Source organism: Balaenoptera physalus, assembly GCF_965194825.1.
Source record: "Balaenoptera physalus genome assembly, chromosome: 5".
NCBI classification, from domain to species: Eukaryota; Metazoa; Chordata; class Mammalia; order Artiodactyla; family Balaenopteridae; genus Balaenoptera; species Balaenoptera physalus.
This window is the reverse complement of record NC_138884.1, coordinates 114,815,993-114,837,735: the sequence shown is the minus strand read 5'-3', so window position 1 is coordinate 114,837,735 and position 21,743 is coordinate 114,815,993. Positions and strand designations below refer to the sequence as shown.

The window sequence follows — 21,743 nt, the reverse complement described above, 5'->3', positions numbered from 1 at the left end:
TTAAGAAAAAAGCTATTCATTTCTATTTTACTTCTGTTTTGCAGTATTCAAATATTTTTGTACGATTCTGCATTGGTCTGTATGTGGGTACTAATTTTAAAATTTTACACGGTTATAGGTGAACACCAAAGGTATAAAGGAGTTTGGCTTCAGTAACTTACACTTAAAGGAGTTTAGGTTCAGGACTATATATTGGTGATCTGTTATGTAAAAGAAAAATAATCATCAGATGTTTATACTTAATGGATGTCATCACTTATAAGTAAATACTTTTTTTTAGTCTAACTAAAAAGTCTTTATTAAAATAAGCAATATTTGACATGGACATAAGAAACATATAGTTAACTACCTTACAGTATTGTCAGTTTGAAGAATATTTTTTAGATTAAGTATAGATTTCCTCACCAAATTCTGAGATAACAGACAAGAGAACATGAAACTTAGCAATAGTCTCTGGATGAAAAATCAGAAATAAATCATGTAACAGGAAACAAATAAAATTAAAGAAAATAAAAGTTTCAATAAGAAATTTAAATTCATGGAAAATAATTCCATAACAGATTACTAGGGAGAAGTTTTTTCTTGTTCTTTTAGTTTCAGGGTTTTATGTTTGTGTTTTATTTGTTGTTACCTCAGAAGACCAAATGGTATGATGCACATGTAGATACTCAGTAAATGAGCAGTTAATCTTTCATCTTAGAACTGTAACATTAAAAAGGAAAATTTTGAAATGGACAATGAAAGTTTAAAATTTTATGTATGAGGAAGAACATGCAGTTGATGAAGGTAAGTTAAAACGGACAGCAAAAAATAAAATAAAATAAAATCTGACAGCAAAGGATATTTTGACTAACATTCCTGAAGAGTCCATTGATTTTAAGATTTGCTTTAGGGTTCTGGACCAGGTATTCCACTACTGGACCACATGTAGCTTGGTTGGTTACCTAGAACCTAAGTCATCCAATTTCTCTTCCATTTTAGTTTTTTGCTTTGTAAAATTAGGGAGTTGGGCCAAATGACTTGGGTTTCTTTTGATGTATCATTATCAAAATGCTGTAACTTCTTATCAAGTGAAGTAATGAACACTGAAGCTTTTAAGCTTTTATGCAGTACTTCATGCTCTGAGCCATTATACATGTGTATGTAAGCTATGAAAAAATGAATTCTAAATAAACACATGATGGGACTTCCCTGGTGGTCCAGTGGCTGAGACTCGGCGCTCGCAATGCAGTGGGCCCGGGTTTGATTCCTGGTCAGGGAACTAGATCCTGCGTGCCGCAACTAAAGATCCCACATGTCACAAGGAAGATGGACGATCTCTCATGCAGCAACCAAGACCCGGCGCAGCCAAATACATAAATAAACACATGATGAATACTGCAAAATGGATTCTAAATATTAACAAATGCTCCCTCAGAGTTAGTTCTCTCAGAGATAACTATAAACCATAAAACAATAAAAACGAAGTAAAAACTAGCCAAAAAGTTCAATGTTCTCCAAAGTCGTGTTGATCAAATCATGTGATGTATCAATGATCATATGACTGAAAGAAATGGAAAAATATATTTGATTCCTGTTATAAGAGGAAGCTGGATGTCGCTAGAAACTTTTGCGAGCTTTACGAGAGGAAGAGTTCCGTTTAGGAAAATAATCATTTTAGATGCTCTGGAGAAGCTTAATAGACGGAGCCTAGGTTCATCCATTCTCTCCATAAGGGAGGACCTAAGAGGGAAGAATGAGTGGTTTCTGCCTGGTGGAGACATTGACGTGACATTGTACCTCTTGCCTGCAAAAGGGCGATTAAAATTGGCACTTGCTTAAAGGAGTGAAAAACAGGTAAGAAAATTTTCATTTCCGAAAGGGGCACACGCGCATATACACACACTTAGTTGAAAGGGGAGGGGGAGGGAAATATAGAGGAAAGGAAGACACGGAAATGGAAGGCAGAATTAAATGAATGCTGATGGAAAAGTTAAAATCTGAAACGCAAGAAGGGCAAGTGTTAAGCGATAAAAGGGAGAAGAACAAGTCTTTTATCCCACTTAATTGGTCACCTGAAGAGAGGTCTTCCCGCCCCACCTGAGAAGACACTTCTAAAAAGCACAACTAAAAAGGTGGAGTGAAAATCCAGAATGTAGAAGGGAGCGATAAAGCCAGCAACTGGCTGCCCGGGCCGCACTCGTGGCTCCGCAAGAGGCAGTGCTGCGCGTCCTCGCCCAGGAGCTCGTCATCGCCGGCCGAGACGTCGCCAGGGTCGGCGCGCGCTGGGCAACCATCCCCGTAGCTTCCCGGGGAGACGCGCTCGTCCGGTCCCCAGGGGCCGGCGAGGCCGCCCACCGCGCGGCGCCGCCCCGAGGTCCCGGGAAGTGGACCCGCGGTGCTCCGGGCCCCCAGTCAAGCCGCGCGCCCGCCCCCTGAGGCCCCAAACCCGCGGAGAGCGCGTGGGGTGGCCGCTACGGGGTCCCACCCCGCCCGGGCTCCCTGAGCGGTCCACACAGCCCGCGCCCGGCCGCCTTCCCGGAACCGCCCACGCCGCGGGGAAGGCGGGGCCGCGGACACCCGGCGGCGCGCCCAGCGCCCCGCTATCTGCAATAATTGCAGCATCCGCCGCCGCCTGGGGCGATGCGCCACCCGGAAACCGGCTCCGCCAGGCTACACCGCAGGCCTTGGAGCCCCTTTTCGCATCCGTGGGGCTGAACCGGCTGCCTGAGCCGGAGAGCGTTAGGTGAGTAGCCCCCGGAGAGCACTGAGCGTAAATTAAACCGGCGGCCGTGGCGGCAATCCTCTAGTGCCGGGCCAGAGGCTGGGAGCTAGCGCCCAGCGCCTTCTGGTTGTACGCAGAGTGGTGGGTGTGTGGGTGTGTGTGTCTCCTGTCGTTAGTTGTTATTGGAGTAGGTTTTTCTTGTTCGTTTTGTTTTAGTTCTAAAATCCACCATACGTTGCTGCTACTGTGGCCTGGGTTAGCACCCCTGATGTGCTAAGACTAATCAGTTCCTCCTGATTGGGGAATATAAATAAGCCCCTGCTCAAAGCGCACGCTGAGTCTGTGGCTTTATTTTACTTACCAGGCATCAGCTTGTTATGTCAGCCTTGTTATCTCACCCTGGATTCTGGTGTGTTTTGTTGCCCAAAAGATCAATAGCAGGAAGACACCACTGACTTTAGCCTTCCATCAAGAAATCCAGGACACCAGTGGCTAGAGACAGAGCAGGTGCTTTACTTTGCCAGATCTACCTCTGTTTTCTCTGAAAAGCTAAAACCCCCTTTCCCCATTCGTCTATAATGAGCCCTCCACCTGATATTATTGCTGCTATACAGTATCTCATGAAATTCTGGTTTACTGTTTCTCTCTAAGTCAAGAGTGAAACGTTTCAATTCAGCAAATACCTGTGCATCGTCTGTGGGCCAAGCAGGCCTGGGGACAGGAGATACAAATAAGAATGGAATACAATTCAGGAGCTCAAAATTCAATGGATCAGAATATACCTAACGATTAATTAGGTAGTGTGATTTACCCTACACTAATGATGTGAGCAAAATGACCGGTTCACGTATTTTCTAGCATATTAAGGTCTTTAGAATTACAGTCCTATTGACTAGATTTTTGCCTTTTTAGGGTTTCCATAGAAGGCATGATAGAATAAGTAGGGAAAATCAGTGATGTAGGTCTGAATCGTGGGGCCTACACAGAAAGTTGCTGTGCTGGATATGGAAGTTTGGCACTCACACTCATTCCTACCTGTGGCTAGTGTGCCTTCTTGTACAGGAGAAACGGGAAAGCTAAAAACATTTCCCAGACTCCCTTCCAGCCAGAGTTCTGGGTGTAAATTAGAGTTCTGGATGACTTGCCTGAGATTCCAAAGGCAGAGATAAGGCAGAAGCCTCCCTGCTCCTCCCTGATATTTTTGGCTCTTTTCTGTTAGCACGGAAGGTGCACAAGGTGCCCGTGTCCAGGCTCCAGAGCTGTGGGTGTTGGGAGGGACTTACAGCAACCAGACTCAGCATGCCTTGTTGAATCACCAGCTCTCTGGCTGTCAAGAGGCAGCTGAGGGAGGTAGTGAACATACTCTGAGTTCCCTGTCCAGACAACTTCCGGATCCCAGCTTCTCAGGGTCACAGGTACAGTATGTTCTTGAACTCTTTGGTTCCTGTAGGCCTCCTGATTGTGGCAAAAATAGTATATTCCCTGGTGGCTCATCTAGTAGTGTTCTAGAAGTCATTCCTAGAGGCCCAGCCAAGACCCTGCACTTGTAGCCCTTTCAACAATCTCTAGCCTTTCAACAATTCATTTAATTCTCTGTATAAAATCTCTTTCTGCTTAAAATACTTGGCATCGTGTCTGTTTTCTGCATTGACTCTGAGTAATATGTTTGCTGTATAGCCTCTAAAAGCCACCTAAACCTAACCTCTTCAGTTTCTTTAGATGGGAAATGAAACCATGAGATTAGATCCAGGGCCTGGCAGTGATTTGAATGCCTTCATTTGGGCTCTGCCCTCTCTAGTTGCTACAGACTCCTACATTTGAGTTGGCCCCCGAAGGTATTTGAGTTGGCCCCCTGAAGGTATTTGAGTTTGTTACCCATACACTAGATTATCTCTGAAGTCTCTTGCTCTACAAGTATAATGTAAAACATTTCTTCGTTTAAAACGTTCTCAGAGTATATCACAAGAGATTGTTGACTATCTGGTTCGTAACTAACTGTTCACGAGTCCTGTTGATAATTGGGAGGCCACCGACTCTTGGTTGGCACCCAAACCCTAATGATAGAACAGATATTTCCTCTGGGGAAAAGGAATTTACATCTTTTTCACACAAAGCCTAGGAAACCAGTATGTGGGGAAATGGAGCTCCCTGTATATGCACTTGTGTAATGAGGGAGCATTCTTTGTAGTCTTGGGTCATACATGTTAAGGAAAGTGCAATGATGATAAGTTCGAAAGAGTTTTGAACAGCCTTATAAAGTTATTAAGTATACCTTGCCAATACGGTAAAAGCTCTTTATGTGTGTGTTTTTTTAGGAATCTATTATTTATGTTTCTGTGGTTCATAAGGAGGAATGAAAGATTTGAGTTTACCAGTGTCCCTTATCTGTGCTCTTCAGTACAGTACATGTATGCTTCTTTCTCAAGGAAAATCTCGTGAAAGGAAGATAAAGCACTGGGGGGACTTTTTTGGGACTCCATGATGTACTTAGTACTAGTTTAAGGTTTTCTGTGACGTAGGCATTATCACCATTTTGCGGTTGAAGAAAATTGTCCAGACTGGCTAAGTAACTTGCCCCAAATGGCCCAATTAGGAGGCAATGACACAAGAAGGATTTACACTCAGGGTTTCCATATCCTTTTTCCTCTGATCGCTCCACATAGATTGCATATGATGCTCATTATTATCTCATTGACATGGATGTGCACAAAATTCCCTACCTGTACTTTGCTTTTCACCCCTTACCCCTTAATCATGTGATTCCTCTGCCTGTAATGGTCTTTATTTTCTTTTCGAAACTAAGTCATCTTTCAAGGCTTGATTCAAGTATCAGCCACGTAGGGCATTATCTGCTCTCCCCTGTTTAACTCTATGCCTGCACTTCTCACATTATAATTAAATTACCCTAAGGTGGCACTAGCTGCTGTAACAGATAATCTCCAAAACCTCAGTAACTTAACACAATAGAAGCTTATTTCTCATTCATATAAAGTCCAACCAGGTGTTCAGCTGGTGGCCTTCTCCTCAGTGATTCAGGAACGCTAACTCTTTTTATATTATGGCTTTGCCATCCCCTAAGACCTTGGAGTCCTTAGTTTCCAGGCAATGGACAGGAAAAGAGAGAACATAATGTAAAACATGGGAGCTTTCTTACAGCAATGGAAGTACAACACATCATTTATGCCGACATCCCTTTGCCAGACTCAGGGACTTGCCACACTGACCTGCAAGGGAGGCTGGGAAATGTCAACTATCTGTGTGTCTAGGCAGCAGAGGAAACTGGTTTGGTGAACACATAGCAATCTCTGTCCCTTTCTTAAAGAGCAGAGACTGCATCTCAGTCATCTTTCTGTCTCTTGTGTTTACACACCATAGAAACCCAGTAAAAGGCTGATGAACTTCAATGATTGTGAAAAGATGGGGTTGCTTATCTCATGTGCCTTAAATTAAAACTTAACCACACTTCATTATGGTTACCTAGGGAATGATCTGTCATTCTCTGACTAGGTTGCAACCTTTGAGTATAGGAACTGTGTCAGACTGTTCACATTCAAATCCCTAACACAAGGGCTAGAACATGGTAAGAGCTTAATAGAGGTTTGTTGAATGAATGAGTCCTTAGAGAGAAAAAAGAGGGACAGAGTTAGTCTACATGGAGTTAGGAAATACTAACTGAGATGGTGACATTTGGGTTAGCTCTTGAATGACTCGTAGAACTTTACCAAGTAGAGAAGTAAAACATGAAACCCCAGGCAGTGATGGTAGTTTTGTTTTGTTGTTCTTGTTGTTTTGTTTCATGAGTGGAAAGTAACAATCATATGTTTATAAGCCCAACTTTTAAAAATTCAATATTCAAATATTACAACTAAACTTCAGGGATAGAGCAGAAAAAATACATAACCTTACAAGCTATACAATCTCTAGAGACTAAAAGAATGGTGCTAAAAACCTTGGCACTGATTTTTAGCTACTGAAATGTTATTTTCTGGACATTTTTGAGAAATTTCGATACGAAGGCAGTGTTCTATCAATATTTGTTCATCCTCTGTGAAGGTTTTGCACCATGTCAAGAAGCTAGGGAGACGTGTAAGCCAAAGGTTCCTCATCGCTGCTCCTTATCAGAGCTTCCCAGAGACGGCTCTGCATCAGAGTCACCTGTTGTATTGGTTAGGATGCTTTTGGCTATAAGTAACAGGATATTCAGCCAAAACTGCCTTCAAAAATACAAGCTTCTTTTCTCATACGACGAAATGTCTAAGGTAAGTAGATCCAGGGTTTGTTCAGTAGCACGTTGATATCAAGGTCCAGGTTGCTTTCCATTAGCTAATCTTGACTTTTTCTTCATGGATAAATGATGGCTGCTAGAATTCCAAGAAACACAATCCCCATCCACAGCTTCATCCTCCCCTGCTAACACACGCGCACACACGCACACACGCACGCACACGCACACACACACACACACACACACACACACACACACACACACACACAGGCAAAAAGAGAAGAGGGTTCTCCTCTTGCCTCTCTGTCTTTATATTAGGAAGGAAAATCTTACCCGGTGGTCCGCAGTAACCTTGCCCGCAAATTTCATTGGCAAGAAATGAATCATGCTCATCCTTAAACCAACAGCTGGCAAAGAGGAATGATGTTACAGAGATTGACTTAGACCAGTCATGATTTATTCCTAGGGGTGGCGAAGGGACCCACTGGCATACCTGAGCAATGGCTCTTAGGTAGGTAATAAGTCACATTGCCACACTTGGGGAGATTCAGTCTCTGGAGATTCTGAGTTTAGTAAGCCTAAAAGTAATATTTTAAACTTTCAATTAAACATATTTGCCTTTGGGTGGGGGGAGAGATTTTTTATAAAGAGAAGCAAGTATTGGGTCCCTTCTTACCTAGGGATAATTTCCTTTTATTCCTATCTCATTGCATAGTGTTTTACTTCATGATGATTCAATCAAATCAATATATTAATTAACCAAATAGAATAGTGGTTGTTTTCTTTTGATAACTTGATTGCATGCAGTTGGAACACTTAATACTTTCCGATAAGGTAGTTCTCATTCAAGGAGACATTCTTAGTCATTTCAGTAATTAATTGTCAAGGAAATTTTAAGCCCTACTCTTCACTTAATCTGAATTCCTCACTGACAGAATAGGGCTTCTTTTGGGAAATGAGCATTAGATCAGAGTTGATTAGCAGAATCCAGAAATTGGAAAGTTTCAATATGTTCTACATAGAAATACCGTATGATATGGAGACCCTACACTTTTAACACATAAATGGATGAACACCAAAGATAGGAGATTTTTATTATAATTGTTATAGACTACTTAATGAACAGTCATGGAGATGCTTTTTCAAATGCATGACTACAGTGCATAGAGTACTCCAGCAATATATGTAAATTCTCACTACAGTCACCCCATTAAATGCCAGCCTGTCCTACCAAAGACAGAAAATAACACAAACAACCAGTCTTTATCCATGTAATGATCTTTCAGCAGTAATTCAGTTGATAGCAGTAAGTGTATTTTACTTGCCCAAGAGCCTGTGGACATTTGCAAGTTGATAATTCTTTCATTTCCTCTGGAATATTACAGAAAGCACTATTAAACACTTAGATTAACAAGATAACCTGAAAAAGAGAAGGCTGATTTAACAAACCTCTTTCTGTATATGAAAGCATATTTACGGAAGTGGTTTTCAAAGTGTGCTTCACTTGCCAGGAGGAACAGGGGTGAGTGGACAGGGCTTCTGCAGCCCCACCTTTATCTGTCCCATTTGTTGGATTTCAGGATAAGGTTTCATTCAGCAAAAGGTCTCTGGCTTAAAAAAATATTTGAAAATTGCGGTAGAAGACCCTAGGCAGTTCCCCCATCTTCTTTGAAAACCGCAAAAACAAAAAAATGACTTAAATTGTGGCAGGTGGAATTAAGCTACCTAAAATCAAATTACCAGAGTCTATCTGTGGTGGAATTAAGTTACCTAAAATCAAATTACCAGAGTCTATCTGTGAAAAATATTATCACCAAGGAAAGCTGTATCATTATCTTTTCTCTAAAGCTCTAAGAATTGCATAAATTCTTTTTAAATGTATTTTAAATTGCATTTAAAAAATTTTTTAATTTATTTATTTATTTTTGGCTGCATTCGGTCTTCTTTGTTGCACACAGGCTTTCTCTAGTTGCGGTGAGTTACTCTTTGTTGCGGTGTGAGGGCTTCTCATTGCGGTGGCTTCTCTTGTTGCAGAGCACGGGCTCTAGGCACGCGGGCTTCAGTAGTTGTGGCGCACGGGCTTAGATGCTCCACGGCATGTGGGATCTTCCCGGACCAGGGCTCGAACCCGTGTCCCCTGCATTGGCAGATGGATTCTTAACCACTGCGCCACCAGGGAAGCCCCTGAAAATCTTCTTATTGTAAAAATACTAACAATAAAGAAACATAGAGAATAAAAATGAAATTCCAACAACTCCATTTCCTTCCCCAAAGGCAACTACTGTTAACATACTTTTTCCTATTTATTTACGTATATATACATACCAGAACTGCTCATATTCTTGATCTATTATTCTTGATCTGCAGTTTTCTCTCAAGTTTGGAGGAAAGACAAAGGAGACTGTTCCTTTGAAGTCCACAGCTCTATGATTTTGGTGGCATATGTGCCTAATACTGGAAAATAAAGCTCAAATTAAATCAAGATAGTTTCTAAGTATGTGTATCAGTCCTGTAGGAAATTCCATATACTGGGAATGCTAAAGAGAGGCATGATTGGCCAATAGCCTTTGCATTTGTTTTTAGAAAATACTTGACCTACTAACTTATAAGCAAGTGGGCAGTCACAACAGTCATAACAGCCATGTCCCTGGGCTTACGTCAAGCCTCATTCTTCTATTGAAATCTGTATTTGAGTCAGAGAACTTAGATTAAACTCACATTATTTACTGAATTTATGAAGTCTATAAAATTTCCCCATTTGAAAAAAATACATTTTTTTTCTAATATGGTTTACAGGTTGTGTATCAGTCTGAATAAAGCAATATCCTGATTGAGAGGCAGGAAAAAAAACTTGAAAAAACTTGGTTCTGTGTATAGGCCCTTTTACTGTTTATTTAAAATGTACCTTGCCTTCCTAGTTCTCAGTATAATTCTCTGATATACAAAAATCTCTCAAACCATCTAAGTTTAACTGGATTTTTTTTTAAATGAAAAGCTTCTTAATTCTTAGAATCTTAAGTCATATTTAAGTGGCAAGTTGTCACCTAGCCAGTTAACTGATAATTCAGAATATGTAAACAATATTTGTCAAGAGAATAGAATAAAAGTTCTTATTTCATTCATTTTGTTACCAATGTTGTACAACTTAAATGGATTAGTAAAAATTTTTTGTTTGTAATAAACTCTATAACATTGATAACAATGGAAAAAAGTAGAGCTGAACAAAAGATAGAAAATTTTAATATTTATATTTGCTTGTGGAATGTGTTTTCAAACTTACAATTAACTATGGGTATATACAAGTAGAATTTTAAACAAAATATAACAAAAATGTAAAATTATAATGCAGTGACTTGATAGAAAGGACATGAAGTCAAAGCTATAGATTAAAGAACTATCTCATTTCACAAATTTTTATAGTTTTACTATGGGGCTTGGCTGATATTGGCTGTGTTCACTGAGAAAAGTTATTTAGCTTCTCTAAGTTTTAGTTTTCTTATTTAAATATGAAAGAGATTGGGCAAGGTAATTTCTAAAGGCCTTTCCAACTTTTATTATTCCATTAAACTATGAGTGATTTTTAGCTGCTTAGAAGCCATCTAGTTTCTCCATATTTCCTCACTTTTTAACTTTTCCATCTCAGACACCTAGCATCTCACATCGATTCTTAACTCTGTTGAACCTTCACTGGACCCAAAGACTTTTAAAGACTTCCATGAACACAATAAAAAAATTAATTAGGGTCTGTTAACTATAGTATATCATTTAACTAGCATTGTTGAAAAACAAAGCATTTCACTTAAATTAATTTTATTGGTAACTGACACCTATTTTACTGACTATAACATTTTTGTTTAACATTCGCTTTAAAGAAAAGCTCTACAAATTTGCCAACACAGAATGCTAGGTTTGAATATTTATGAACCATCCAGGCAACTTGAAAAGAATTAAAGTGATCTTGTTAAGGAGTATAGTTTTTGAGTTCACATTTTGATGCATATATAAATAAACAAATTCTAGAGAGAGAAAAAGAAAAGAAAAGCTCTAAACTGTACTGTATATTTTAATGCCTTTTAAAACAAAATATTTCCACCTAATTTTTTCATTTTCATTTTCTTAAAGATGTAGAATCACCTTTCTAAACATCTGTTACTATACAGGGGCTCCTTCAGGGCCAATTCAGGTATGAAAATTCTTACTAAGGATTTATTTGGTGGCAAATGACAGAAACCCAGCTCAAACTGGTAAGAAATTTATTGGCTCACCTAACTGAAAAGGAGCTGCTTTCAGGGGTACCAGCAATGTGATTATTAATTTAGAGCTTTCTCTTTCTGTCTTTCCATATTAAGACTCTGCTTTGTTCTGTGGTTAGTTACCTCATTCTTTAGAAGGCTTTTCTTGTATGTTACAACGATTGTCAACAGCAAGTCTGGGCTTAGCAACCCCGACAGAAAGAAAACTCTTTCTTAATGGTTCCAGTGAACACCCTAAACCTGACTCTCATTGGCCAGCTGTGGGTCACATGCTCATGCCTGAACTGGTCAAGGTGACCAGGGAAGGAGTTCCCTCGCTGGCCAAGCGTGTCCTCATCTCTGGAGCATTGGTGGAGCATGGGGATTCGAGAGGGAAGGATAAGAGTCTCACCTGAACCATGTGTATGGGAAATAGAGGAGGCATGGATTCCACAGAAGAAAATTAGTGTGCTATCACCAAAACAAGGGGAGAAAGATGCTTGGCCGGCCAAAACTATAAATATCCCCTATGAAAAAGACACTTATTCCCACATTTTGTAGCATTAGATTGCAATCTTTTCCATCTCTTTCATTGTCAGCTGTCACTCACGCTGCTCTCAATTTGTCTCTATCACAATCTCCTCCTGCATTTTAATGTATAACATCATAAGAGAGTTTGGAAGTCAGATGAGCAAAATCATTAGAATTGTTTTCAAAATAAGAGTTAATGCGCTCTGAGAACTTGAGAGCCTCTCTATGAGTAAGGAGTATAAACTTTCTACTTTTTAATGGACTTCATGATATTTCTTACGGTCCTTAAAAAGCTCATTTTTCCATATTTTCTGATTTCTTTACCTTCTTCTGCCTTCTTAATGGGGGATATACTATTGTAAATTTGTAAATATTGTAAATTTCAAGACCCAGTGACTATGAACAATAAATGCCATGAACATGGTTGCTTTAAGTTACATTTTTGTGATTTTTCTAAATTTAAGTTGGGTTTTGAAATGAGACCAGTGGTTTAAGTATTCTTTTGGAAATGGAAACATAGCAGAGTATAAACAAACAGAGCTGACCAGTTGTAAGTTGTTTTACTGGACTTATTAAAATACCGGTATTTTATTTTACCTTTTCTCTCTTCAATACCTCTCTGATCTCAAACAGTACTTTGGTATCCATGGTGGAGACTATGGGAGAATAGGGACATTTTTTTAAACACAAAACTATATGAATTCTCGAAAATAGCATATATTGTACAACATGCCCAATTTTGATTTTTTATGTTAAAAAGGACTAGAATAACATTAATAAAATGAATTCTCAAATTCATTTTAGCCAGTAGTGTTACGTCCCTTAATCAAGAAGTTTGCCTTGAAAGGAAGAGGTTAAAAGCATGATCAAAGAAAATGAATGGAATTATGTAGTAAATTCTTCAAGACTGGGGAGACCTTGTCCTGCTTTAAGAGGAAAAGCAAAAAGAATCTCAGAGATTTATGATAATTAGGGAGGAGGAGTATGAATGGCTAATAACCAACACTAGTGAATGCCTACCATATCCATGGTTGGACCTACTCTTGTCTCCATTGTACAGATGGAGAATTACTTACAAACAGCCTAAGAAATTTGGTATATGATGGAGCTGGACTTTAGACCCAGGTTTGTCCAAATTCAGGGCCAATAGACTTTGTCACCTACTATATTAGGGGGTCAGTCTCTACAGAGGGTGAAGGCCAAGTGCCATGGTTTGGGATACAATGTCCTAACTCTCCAGCCTCATCTCTCATTATCCATAGCCTCCCACCACAGGCTCTAACAGAGTTTTCCCTTGCACCACACTGGCTTTCATGCCTCTATGACTTTAAGACAAGGGTTCTCTGAACCCAGCATTTTCCTGTCAAAATGCCATTCTTTCTCATGAGTCTAAAGTTTGAAGTATTTAAATTTTAAAAACTATATATACATATACATAAACACATACACATATGTAATGTATCATTCTATATACTTGTATTTATTTTATATAATATATAATAAAAATCAAACTGAAGGCTTTTTGAGATGGCACTCTGGCCAACATTGTATTCTGCAAGGAAGAAAAATGATGATGGTGGTGGTGGAAAGGATATCATTTTCGTTGAAATTTTAAATGCAAACATCTTGGCATTTTGTTAAACAGAAAATGATGCCTTGAGGCAGAGGTCCTAGCTAATTTATCCCTGTCTTTATGGTCTAGCATAGTGTCTGGCACATATTAGGTACTCAAATGTGTATTGAATTAGATTTTCCCTTCTCTCACATAATTTCTCTTTGGTTCTGCCAATGCTTATAGTTTGTACCTCTATTATAATACTCATCGTACTTGTTGCATTAGGAATAAGTTTGGTTACTAATAAAAAGCAAACTTGGCTAATAGTGGTTTATACAATTACTTCAAACCTTGGCAGTCCAAGACTGACTCAGCAACTCATGATGTCGTCAAGGAACCAGTCCTCCTTCTTACTTGTCTACTGTCCTTGCATAGGGATTTTTATTTTCATGGTTAAAAGATGACTGTTGGCCCTCCAGGAGGTATATGTACATTCTAGGAAGGAGAAAGAAATGTGAGAGGGCAAAGAGTAAACAGTATGATCCTTGAAAGGTCTTGCCTTATTGTTTGGGAATGAAAGCCCTCCCCAGGGACTCCCACTTATATCTCATTGCATAGAACTGTGACACATGGCCACCTCTAGCTGCAGAAGTAGCTAGGAATTGGAATATTTGGCTTTTCAGCCCATATAGCATGGGAAGCCAAGGGAGAAGAGATTGAAGTGGGTGTTTATGAAGGCAACCTACAGGTCTGCCCTACAGGGTTTTTAGTTACTTCATACAAATTTATTTTTCTTGGTGTACTGTAAGTCTGTAGAGAACAAAGGATGTGCTTTGGTAATCTTTGAATTACCCACAGTGACCACCAAGAGTCTGTCACAGCACTTATCACAGTGTCTAAGACATTGTGGCTGCTCCATCATTGTTGTTGTATTTTTTTTAACTTCAATTTTGAAATAAGAACTAGGCAGGAATTAGTGACTCTGGTTTCTCTGAATATGATGGAATCCATAGATTTCTCTTTGGTGACTCATTTCCTCATATCAACATTGGAAAATTACCTGGGGCTTTCCTGCTTCAAGTTGGCCCATTAGAGAGGACAATTGAACAGTAATATTGCTGGGATTATTTGCAGTATACGTCAGAAAACAGGGTGGGAAAGAAATCATATAAAAATATGGTAAACAAGGGCTTTTTCAAGAAAGGTAAAAAGGTAGGTAAGAATTAGGATTATATATTGTAATCAAAGAAAAGATTAGCAATTGAAAGTTAAGAACAGTCTAATTTAAAATATTTTAGCCACTAAGGGGAAAAATAAGTACAGTTCATTCATTTAAATCTCAAATTGCTGTTCTACATCTATACTCTTTCTCCTTCAAAACAGATCCTGTTCTTCTTCCCTCTATCATATTCTTAATTATAAATCATGGAGAATCAAGATAAAACAATTAACCATGAAGATTCAGAACCATCCACAGAGGTGAATCACACAGCCTCCAGGTGTCAAGAAAAACAGGTATGATCAAATGTAGAACATCCCAACCATTTCCTTAAGGAGGGGACTACGTTTCCAAATCGATGACAGAATTGTGTTCTCTTCATTCTCTATCACTCAATTAACAATTCTCCCCATTCTTAAATCCCCAAACTGGTGTAGTAGGTGTGACTGCCAGTTTTCCTAGATAGTCCTTAGCAGCTGGCCCTACATGGAGAGCCTGTGAAGTGCTTTGTGTTCCCAGCCTAACCCCTAGAATGATTCTGGTTTCTTCCCTCTTTATTGCTTAAGTTAAAGTAAATGAATGAATGTGAATTTGTTTTCGCCACAGATGATTATCTCTTTCTGAATCACTCTGACATATTTACCAACTATTGCCTTGAATCATATTTTAAATAGGCTAATTTTTAAACCCAGTATTGAAAATCATAATGAAATTTTATGTGACTCAAGCATTTATAATGCTGCAAATAGTGACTCAATGGTAAATACTCCTCCCATAGTTTGTTCTTACTCTGAGCATTCTCCAATTAGCTAGTAATAAAGCTGTGCTTTTCCTCTGTAAAGTGTTAGCCTTGATCCTAGCAACAGAAATTTGATTTGTGATGTGATGGCTCAGTACCTATAAAAATGTACAGCAAATATATAGTTTTAAGGATTTTTTAATTGCTTTAAACACAGGAGGAAACAGTTATGAACCCCAGAGGTATAGATGGAAATGAACCAACAGAAGGAAGTAACCTACTGAATAGCAGTGAAAAAATGCAAGAAACACCAGCTGAACCAAATCATTTGCAAAGACTAAGACAAACATTTGCTTGCCCTCCACGTGGTTTACTGGATAGAGTAATAACAAATGGTATGTAAATGATAAGGATGAATTCAGAACAAGAGGGTAAAAGATGAAGTCGTTATAATGAGAGACTCCAAAGTAATATGGTTTAAAGGACAAAAAGACGTTTACTTCTCTCTCCCATAAAAACTACAAGCTGAACAATTCATAACGGTACGTAGCTCTGCTCCACAGTCACTCAGGGTTCCAGGCTGACAGGGCTCCACCATTCTCAACACAGGGCTACCAAGAGCAGTGTTGTCACCACCATTCCCGCTAGCAGGAAGAGGGAGAGAGCAGAGGTCAAGGGCATTTTCCTTTTCTGTATCTGAGTAATTTCACAGGATAACGTTAGGCCTCCAATGAGAAAAATGACTGAGAAATTACTTATAAACAGAAAAGCACCAAATAAATGTTGGTTGTTATTACTGTTAAGTCATGCCACTAATGTTTGAGCAAACACAGCTCAATTTATAGTTCCAAACAAATCCATCATTTTGTAAGTAAAGATCCTGGTTTCCAATTCAACTTATTGCTGCTATTACTTAAAATTGGGGGGTGTTAAGGAGGGGGACTTTATCTCTGCACTATTTTGATGTGTTAGGGTTGGGATATATTTGTCTTTTAGGAATGGATTTGGTCTTTGGAGGCATCCCAACATTATTCTGATATCAATTTGATGAATAAATGGACGTTCAATTTCAATAATGTTGTTTTTGTTCAAAGAGGAAGTGTGTGTGTGCATGTATACTGCATGTATATTGGAGGATGTGTAATATAGTAAGAAAAAGGAGAATGGGGTTGAAACTTCTCTATAAAGGCACATTTGAAGACAGTTTCAAAAATTGTGTTGAGGAATGACAGCATCATTAAATATATGGCCTCCCCCAGTAAATATGTTGAAGAATGTAACATGTTTGATCTAGAAGTTATATTTACTGAAAAATCAGGCTCACTTCTTTATACGTATACTTCATTTGTGAGCTCTGAAAAACATTTTTATCATTTGCCACTGGGACAATGGAAGCCAAGTATGATACTGAAGGCCCCTTTGTTATTTTGTTGTAATAGCATCATAAGCCTAGAAAACCTGGAACAATTCTGTAAGGGTTTAAAAAACAGGACATTGGACATGATCTCTAGCAATATGTAGAGGAGACTCAATGAATAATCCTTTCACTTATGCCAGTGAAAACATCTGAAAATAGTTTAAGTCTTTTTAAATATACCTTTTATCTGTCAAGAAAACAGAAAGTCATCGGACACCAAAAACAAATTATAAGTAGGAGAGATAAATAAACACTCAAGCTGGCCTTCTCTCCAGAGGCTTCTGCAAAACACCAATGAACTTGAGATTTATTTTGAGAACCAAGAGAGTATAGGAGGCTTTGCTAGAGCCGCCCAGGTTGGGAGAAGTATCATAGGACAAATCATTCTCCCTCACCCACACAAAGTCGGAACCCAACGTGATGGTGGATTTGAGGTAAACCTGCCCTGCAGAGGGGCCCAGTAACTAAACCTGTCTGTCTAAACTGTGGTGCTGGCTGGAGGAGGGGAGAGTCTCCACTAAAAATGGGTAACTTCATTCTGATTTGTGCTCCAAATTCACAGAAAAATAACTCAAACTGAACGTATATCTAAAAGTGGTCCCAGTTTGTAAGCATCTAAACACATGGTAAAAGCAAATCCTATCTGGAAAAAGTCAGACTCAACCTAAGGCTCCAGCAATTCCCAGAGATACAGTTGCAAGGAAGAGCTCACTGTCGCAAGAAAACAAACAAAAAATCACAAATAAATGCACAAGGAAACATTGCAACATTTTCCATTATCAGAAAATAGAATATAAAATATTTTTGATATCTGTAAAGAAGCTAAAGAGGAAATAGCAAGTATGAGTACAAAACAACTCTTTATAAAAATGAACAGATTTTAATAAGAACCAAACTGAAGTTCTAGAGATGAAAAATAAAGTACAGTAATTGAAATTTAAAACAGTGGATAGACAGCAGAGTTAAGTGGAAAGAAACTTGGTAAACTAGCAAATAGATCTGAAGAGATTATGTACAATGCAATACACAAAGACAAAGATGGGAAATATGAAACTAGGGTTAGCAAGGCAGAGAGGCGAGTGTGACTGTTTAATCATAGTTCCGGAAAAAAAAGAATAGGAAGAATGGGGGAGATAAAATATTTGAAGAAATACAGAATTTATAAAAAGCATAAATCCGAAGCAAACCAGAAGGAAGCCATTCCTAAACATATACTGAATTTGCAGAAAGCTGAAGGAGAAGAAGGATCTTAAAACCAGCCAAAGAAAAAGAATTCCCTGAAAGAGCTGAAATCAGACTTACAAAACAGTAACGAAAGACAGAAAACCAAAGAATAATATTTTCAAGGAACTGAAAGTAACTCTCAACTTAGAATTGTATACATAGATGAGCTATCTTTTAAGAAAGAGAATAAAGATGATTCCAGATAAGTAAAAATTTGCTACCAGCAGATCTTCATGAGAAATATAGCATGCTCTGCTACAGAGTGTTTCTGCACCATGAATTAGTTTATATGCGATGGTAAATAGGGAACTGTGTCAGTGTAATATGGAGTTTGCATTTTTGTACCTAGTGTTTCCTGGCATATTAATATTTAACATCATCGAACAATAGCAGGTAAGTACAAAGTGAATTGAACCCTCCCCCCAAAAAAAGATCAGGGATATTCTTTATTACAACTAAAGATAAAGACTTACTAACGTTAAAGATGAAGCCTCTTAAAACGCTGAGCGCCCTGTGTAAGTACCTCCTTTTGAGGCGCTTAGTTGTTCTCTTAGGGGCGCAAAGACTTAAACTTTCCACCACATGAAGCTGCCTAATGAAGCCACATGTGATGAAGAAGCTGCCAACACTGACCTCAGATAAAAAAACAAAACAAAACAAAACAAAACATTAACAACAACAAACCATTTGATTGATGGAGAAGGCTACAGTCTGGATAGGATTTGCTGGGACTACTCTCTGTTTAGGGCAAATGCTCTCAAGATTCTGCATCGTAAGTGCGGTTCCAGTGCTTTAAGTCTGCGAAGAAGAGGTTGACTATGGGAGATACAAATATTAGTGGAGATTTAACTGTGCTGGTACTTTTTTTAGGATCGTCGTTGTTCCTGTTAGTGTTTCGGTCACAAGTTTTGAGTTGTGAGTAGTCTGCCCAACTCTCTTTCTTCCGTGTGCCTTTCTATTGTCAGTGTACAATTTTGTAGAACACAAGGTTTTCAAACAGGGGAACATATTTCACATTCTAACAGACATGCCTCTCCTAAAGGAAATACTTCGGGCAACAAAATAATTGTCCAGATGAAAGGTTTGAGATGCCATAATGAATGATGATCAAAAAGAAGGTAAGTATGTGGGTAATTCTAAACAAACATCGACAATAGAAAAGAAGCAATAGTTAAACAATAAATTAAACAATAATGCTTAATTCAAGGCAGAACTAAAATACTGGAGTGTGATTGTTAAAGTGTTCTCATGTTTCTGCGAAGAGGATATAGATAGTGACTGTTTCTCTTTTTATTAACTAATGAATATTTATGGTAAAATTATAAGGAAAAATAAGGGAATAGTTAAAAAAAAATCCACGATAGTAGTTTCTTCTGGCAGTGTGAAAGGAGATGGGCGATGGGATTAGGAGGAGCACACAGGTGGATTCAAAGGCACTGGTGATATCCTACTTTTTAAGGTGGTTGGAAATTACCCAGTTTTTTATATTACTGATGTTCTTTAAAACTTACACATGATTATAAATATTTGTATGTGTATTCATTTTTTTTAATGTTTATATTAAAACCTGCAGATGACCACTTGTTGGTAGAAACTAGTTTTCCTCATTTATTTCAGTTACCATGGTGGTTCTTCTGTGGGCTATAGTTTGGTCAATTACTGGCCCTGAATGTCTTCCTGGAGGAAACCTGTTCGGAATTATAATCCTATTCTATTGTGCCGTCATTGGAGGTAAACTTTTGGGGCTCATTAAGTTACCTACATTACCTCCACTGCCTCCCCTTCTGGGTAAGTGCTAAACACATCCTGTTTTCTTCAGAGTAAGTCATATTTAAGTCATATTATGGAAATAATATATAATGGTGTGCCTCTCATGCTCTCTTCCTAAATCCACATTCTTTGACACCATGTTGGTAGCTTAACATCAGCCATGGTGGAAGTATCTTTAAGACAGAAATCAGCAAGTGCTACAAATCAGAGCTGACTATATTGTTAGTCATTCACATCACTGACAAGTGAAGTTCCAACATGCATTTTCATTGGTTCATTTTCGTCTTACTCATTAACATAAACAAAATTATCAACCGATATTCATGGTGACACTATACTCGCTCGTCATAATGTGAATGACTTCTTTGCTAAGCCAGATAGTAGTCAAGCATTTATTTGTAATCTGATTTTGTCAATTCATTGTTGAACTGCAACCGTAGTTGGTTATGGATATGGAGTTCAACAATGAAACACAATGAAAGCATTCTATGAGAATCAATTGGCTATATAGAATTTACAGCGATGATTGTTGCGTATTTATAAACTGTATTCTGCACATCCTTTATATCAGTAAAATTTATAATAAATATGTAAATATATAAATATAAATACACACACACTTTTTTGGACAGCTACTTATTAAGCATTTACCAGCACACCATTGGGTGTATTGTATTATCATGCTTATTAAAATAATTTAGCCAAAAATATTCTTCCAGAGGCCATGAGAACTGTCCAAACATGAAACACATGAAAGTTAGTCTTAACACTGGACATTATATCTTTAATGTTTCTTCAAAGAATTCCCTATTACAAAATTTAATTTACCACTTTCATTATACCACAAAAGGCATTTTGTGTCCATTTCTAACAGATTTATAAATCACTAAGTTTTATTTAAAAATCACATATCTTTTACACATATATATTTGCACACATTTCCTGAGTAAAGATTTTTCCTGTTATTTTATGTTAGTGAGGACAATCAATACTGGCTAACAAAGACCAAAATTACTTGCTTTTGAATTTGTGGTCAGCAGTTGAAGCTAAATGTAAAAAGAAGTAGAGATATTTACATTTGACCATGCACTATTTCTCAATATACTTTTCAATTTTAGGTAAAAATAAAGTTATTTTGCTTAATTCATATTATTTATCATGAGTGCTTTTTGTTCTCTAAAGTTATTAATTGAATTATTGTTAAAATGAGTTGTTTCTAAATATGCCTGTATGCTGTGATAAAGGGTTGGCAATCCACCTCTTTTGTAAATAAGATATTACTGTAACACACCCATGCTCATTCATTCACATATTGTCTGTGGCTGCTACAGACTACAATGGCAGAGTTGAGAAGTTGTGAAAGAGACCCTGTGGCCCACAAAGCCTAAAATATCTCTTATCTGACCCTTGACAGAAAATGTTTGCTGACTCATGCATCTAAATCAGTGCTTCTCAAACTTTATCATGCAGAAAAATGACCTTGGGACCTTGTTAAAATGCAGATTCTAATTAAACAGAATCAGGGTGGGGCCTGAGATTCTGCATTTTTAATAAGCTAATCATAAGTTTTCAAACATGGCTGTGCATAGGAATCACCTCGTGAAGTCTTTTAAAAGCTGATGCCCAGAGATTCTGAATTAATTGATGTGGCATATGCCCTGGGCATCAGAATTTTTAAAAGTTCCCCAAGTGATTCTAATATGCAACCTAAGTTGAGACTGCTGTTCTAGACTCCATGAAAATACCCTTTATACCTCATCTTTTTTTTTTTCCATTCTATGCCTAATATTATAACAAACTAAGTACACCACATTGCCAAGTGGTACAGACTTGGGCTTTGAGATCACATGAAATCTCCTGGGGTAACTGAAATTATTCTGAAAGATCACATACGTTATATATCTTAGCATCCCTTTTTGTAGTGTTACACTTGTGATAGAAAAAAGTTTACCACTTTTTATTGTAGTGGGGCCAGTAACCAAAACCGAAACATTATCTGAATCCATAAAGACTTGTTAAGACAGAATATGTGTGATGATTGCCTGTTCTATATTTTCATAAGCTCATTGAAATAATTGCTAGAGATAGAGGATGAAGGAGAATTTATTTATTCCCAAAATGAACGGG

General features: G+C 38.1%; 1 protein-coding gene across 9 annotated transcripts in view; it reads left to right on the top strand.

The window, feature by feature from the left end:
* Nucleotides 1–1,588: 1,588 nt before the first annotated feature.
* Nucleotides 1,589–21,743, top strand: part of SLC9B2 (solute carrier family 9 member B2) — a 45,674-nt gene continuing 25,519 nt past the window's right edge. For 4 of the 9 annotated variants that reach the window (XR_014263920.1, XM_082462875.1, XM_082462873.1 and 1 more), the window contains exons 1-4: nt 1,589–2,725; nt 14,631–14,762; nt 15,423–15,600; nt 19,464–19,634. Coding sequence is in view for 8 of the 9 variants with exons in the window: in XM_082462875.1 (XP_082319001.1) it covers nt 14,673–14,762; nt 15,423–15,600; nt 19,464–19,634 (439 nt within the window). In the remaining variant the exon portion in view is untranslated. Of the gene's footprint in view, nt 2,726–11,051; nt 11,174–14,630; nt 14,763–15,422; nt 15,601–18,888; nt 18,965–19,463; nt 19,635–21,743 lie in introns of those variants that run through there. The other 5 variants (XM_082462876.1, XM_082462872.1, XM_082462871.1 and 2 more) reach the window with 4 other exon arrangements.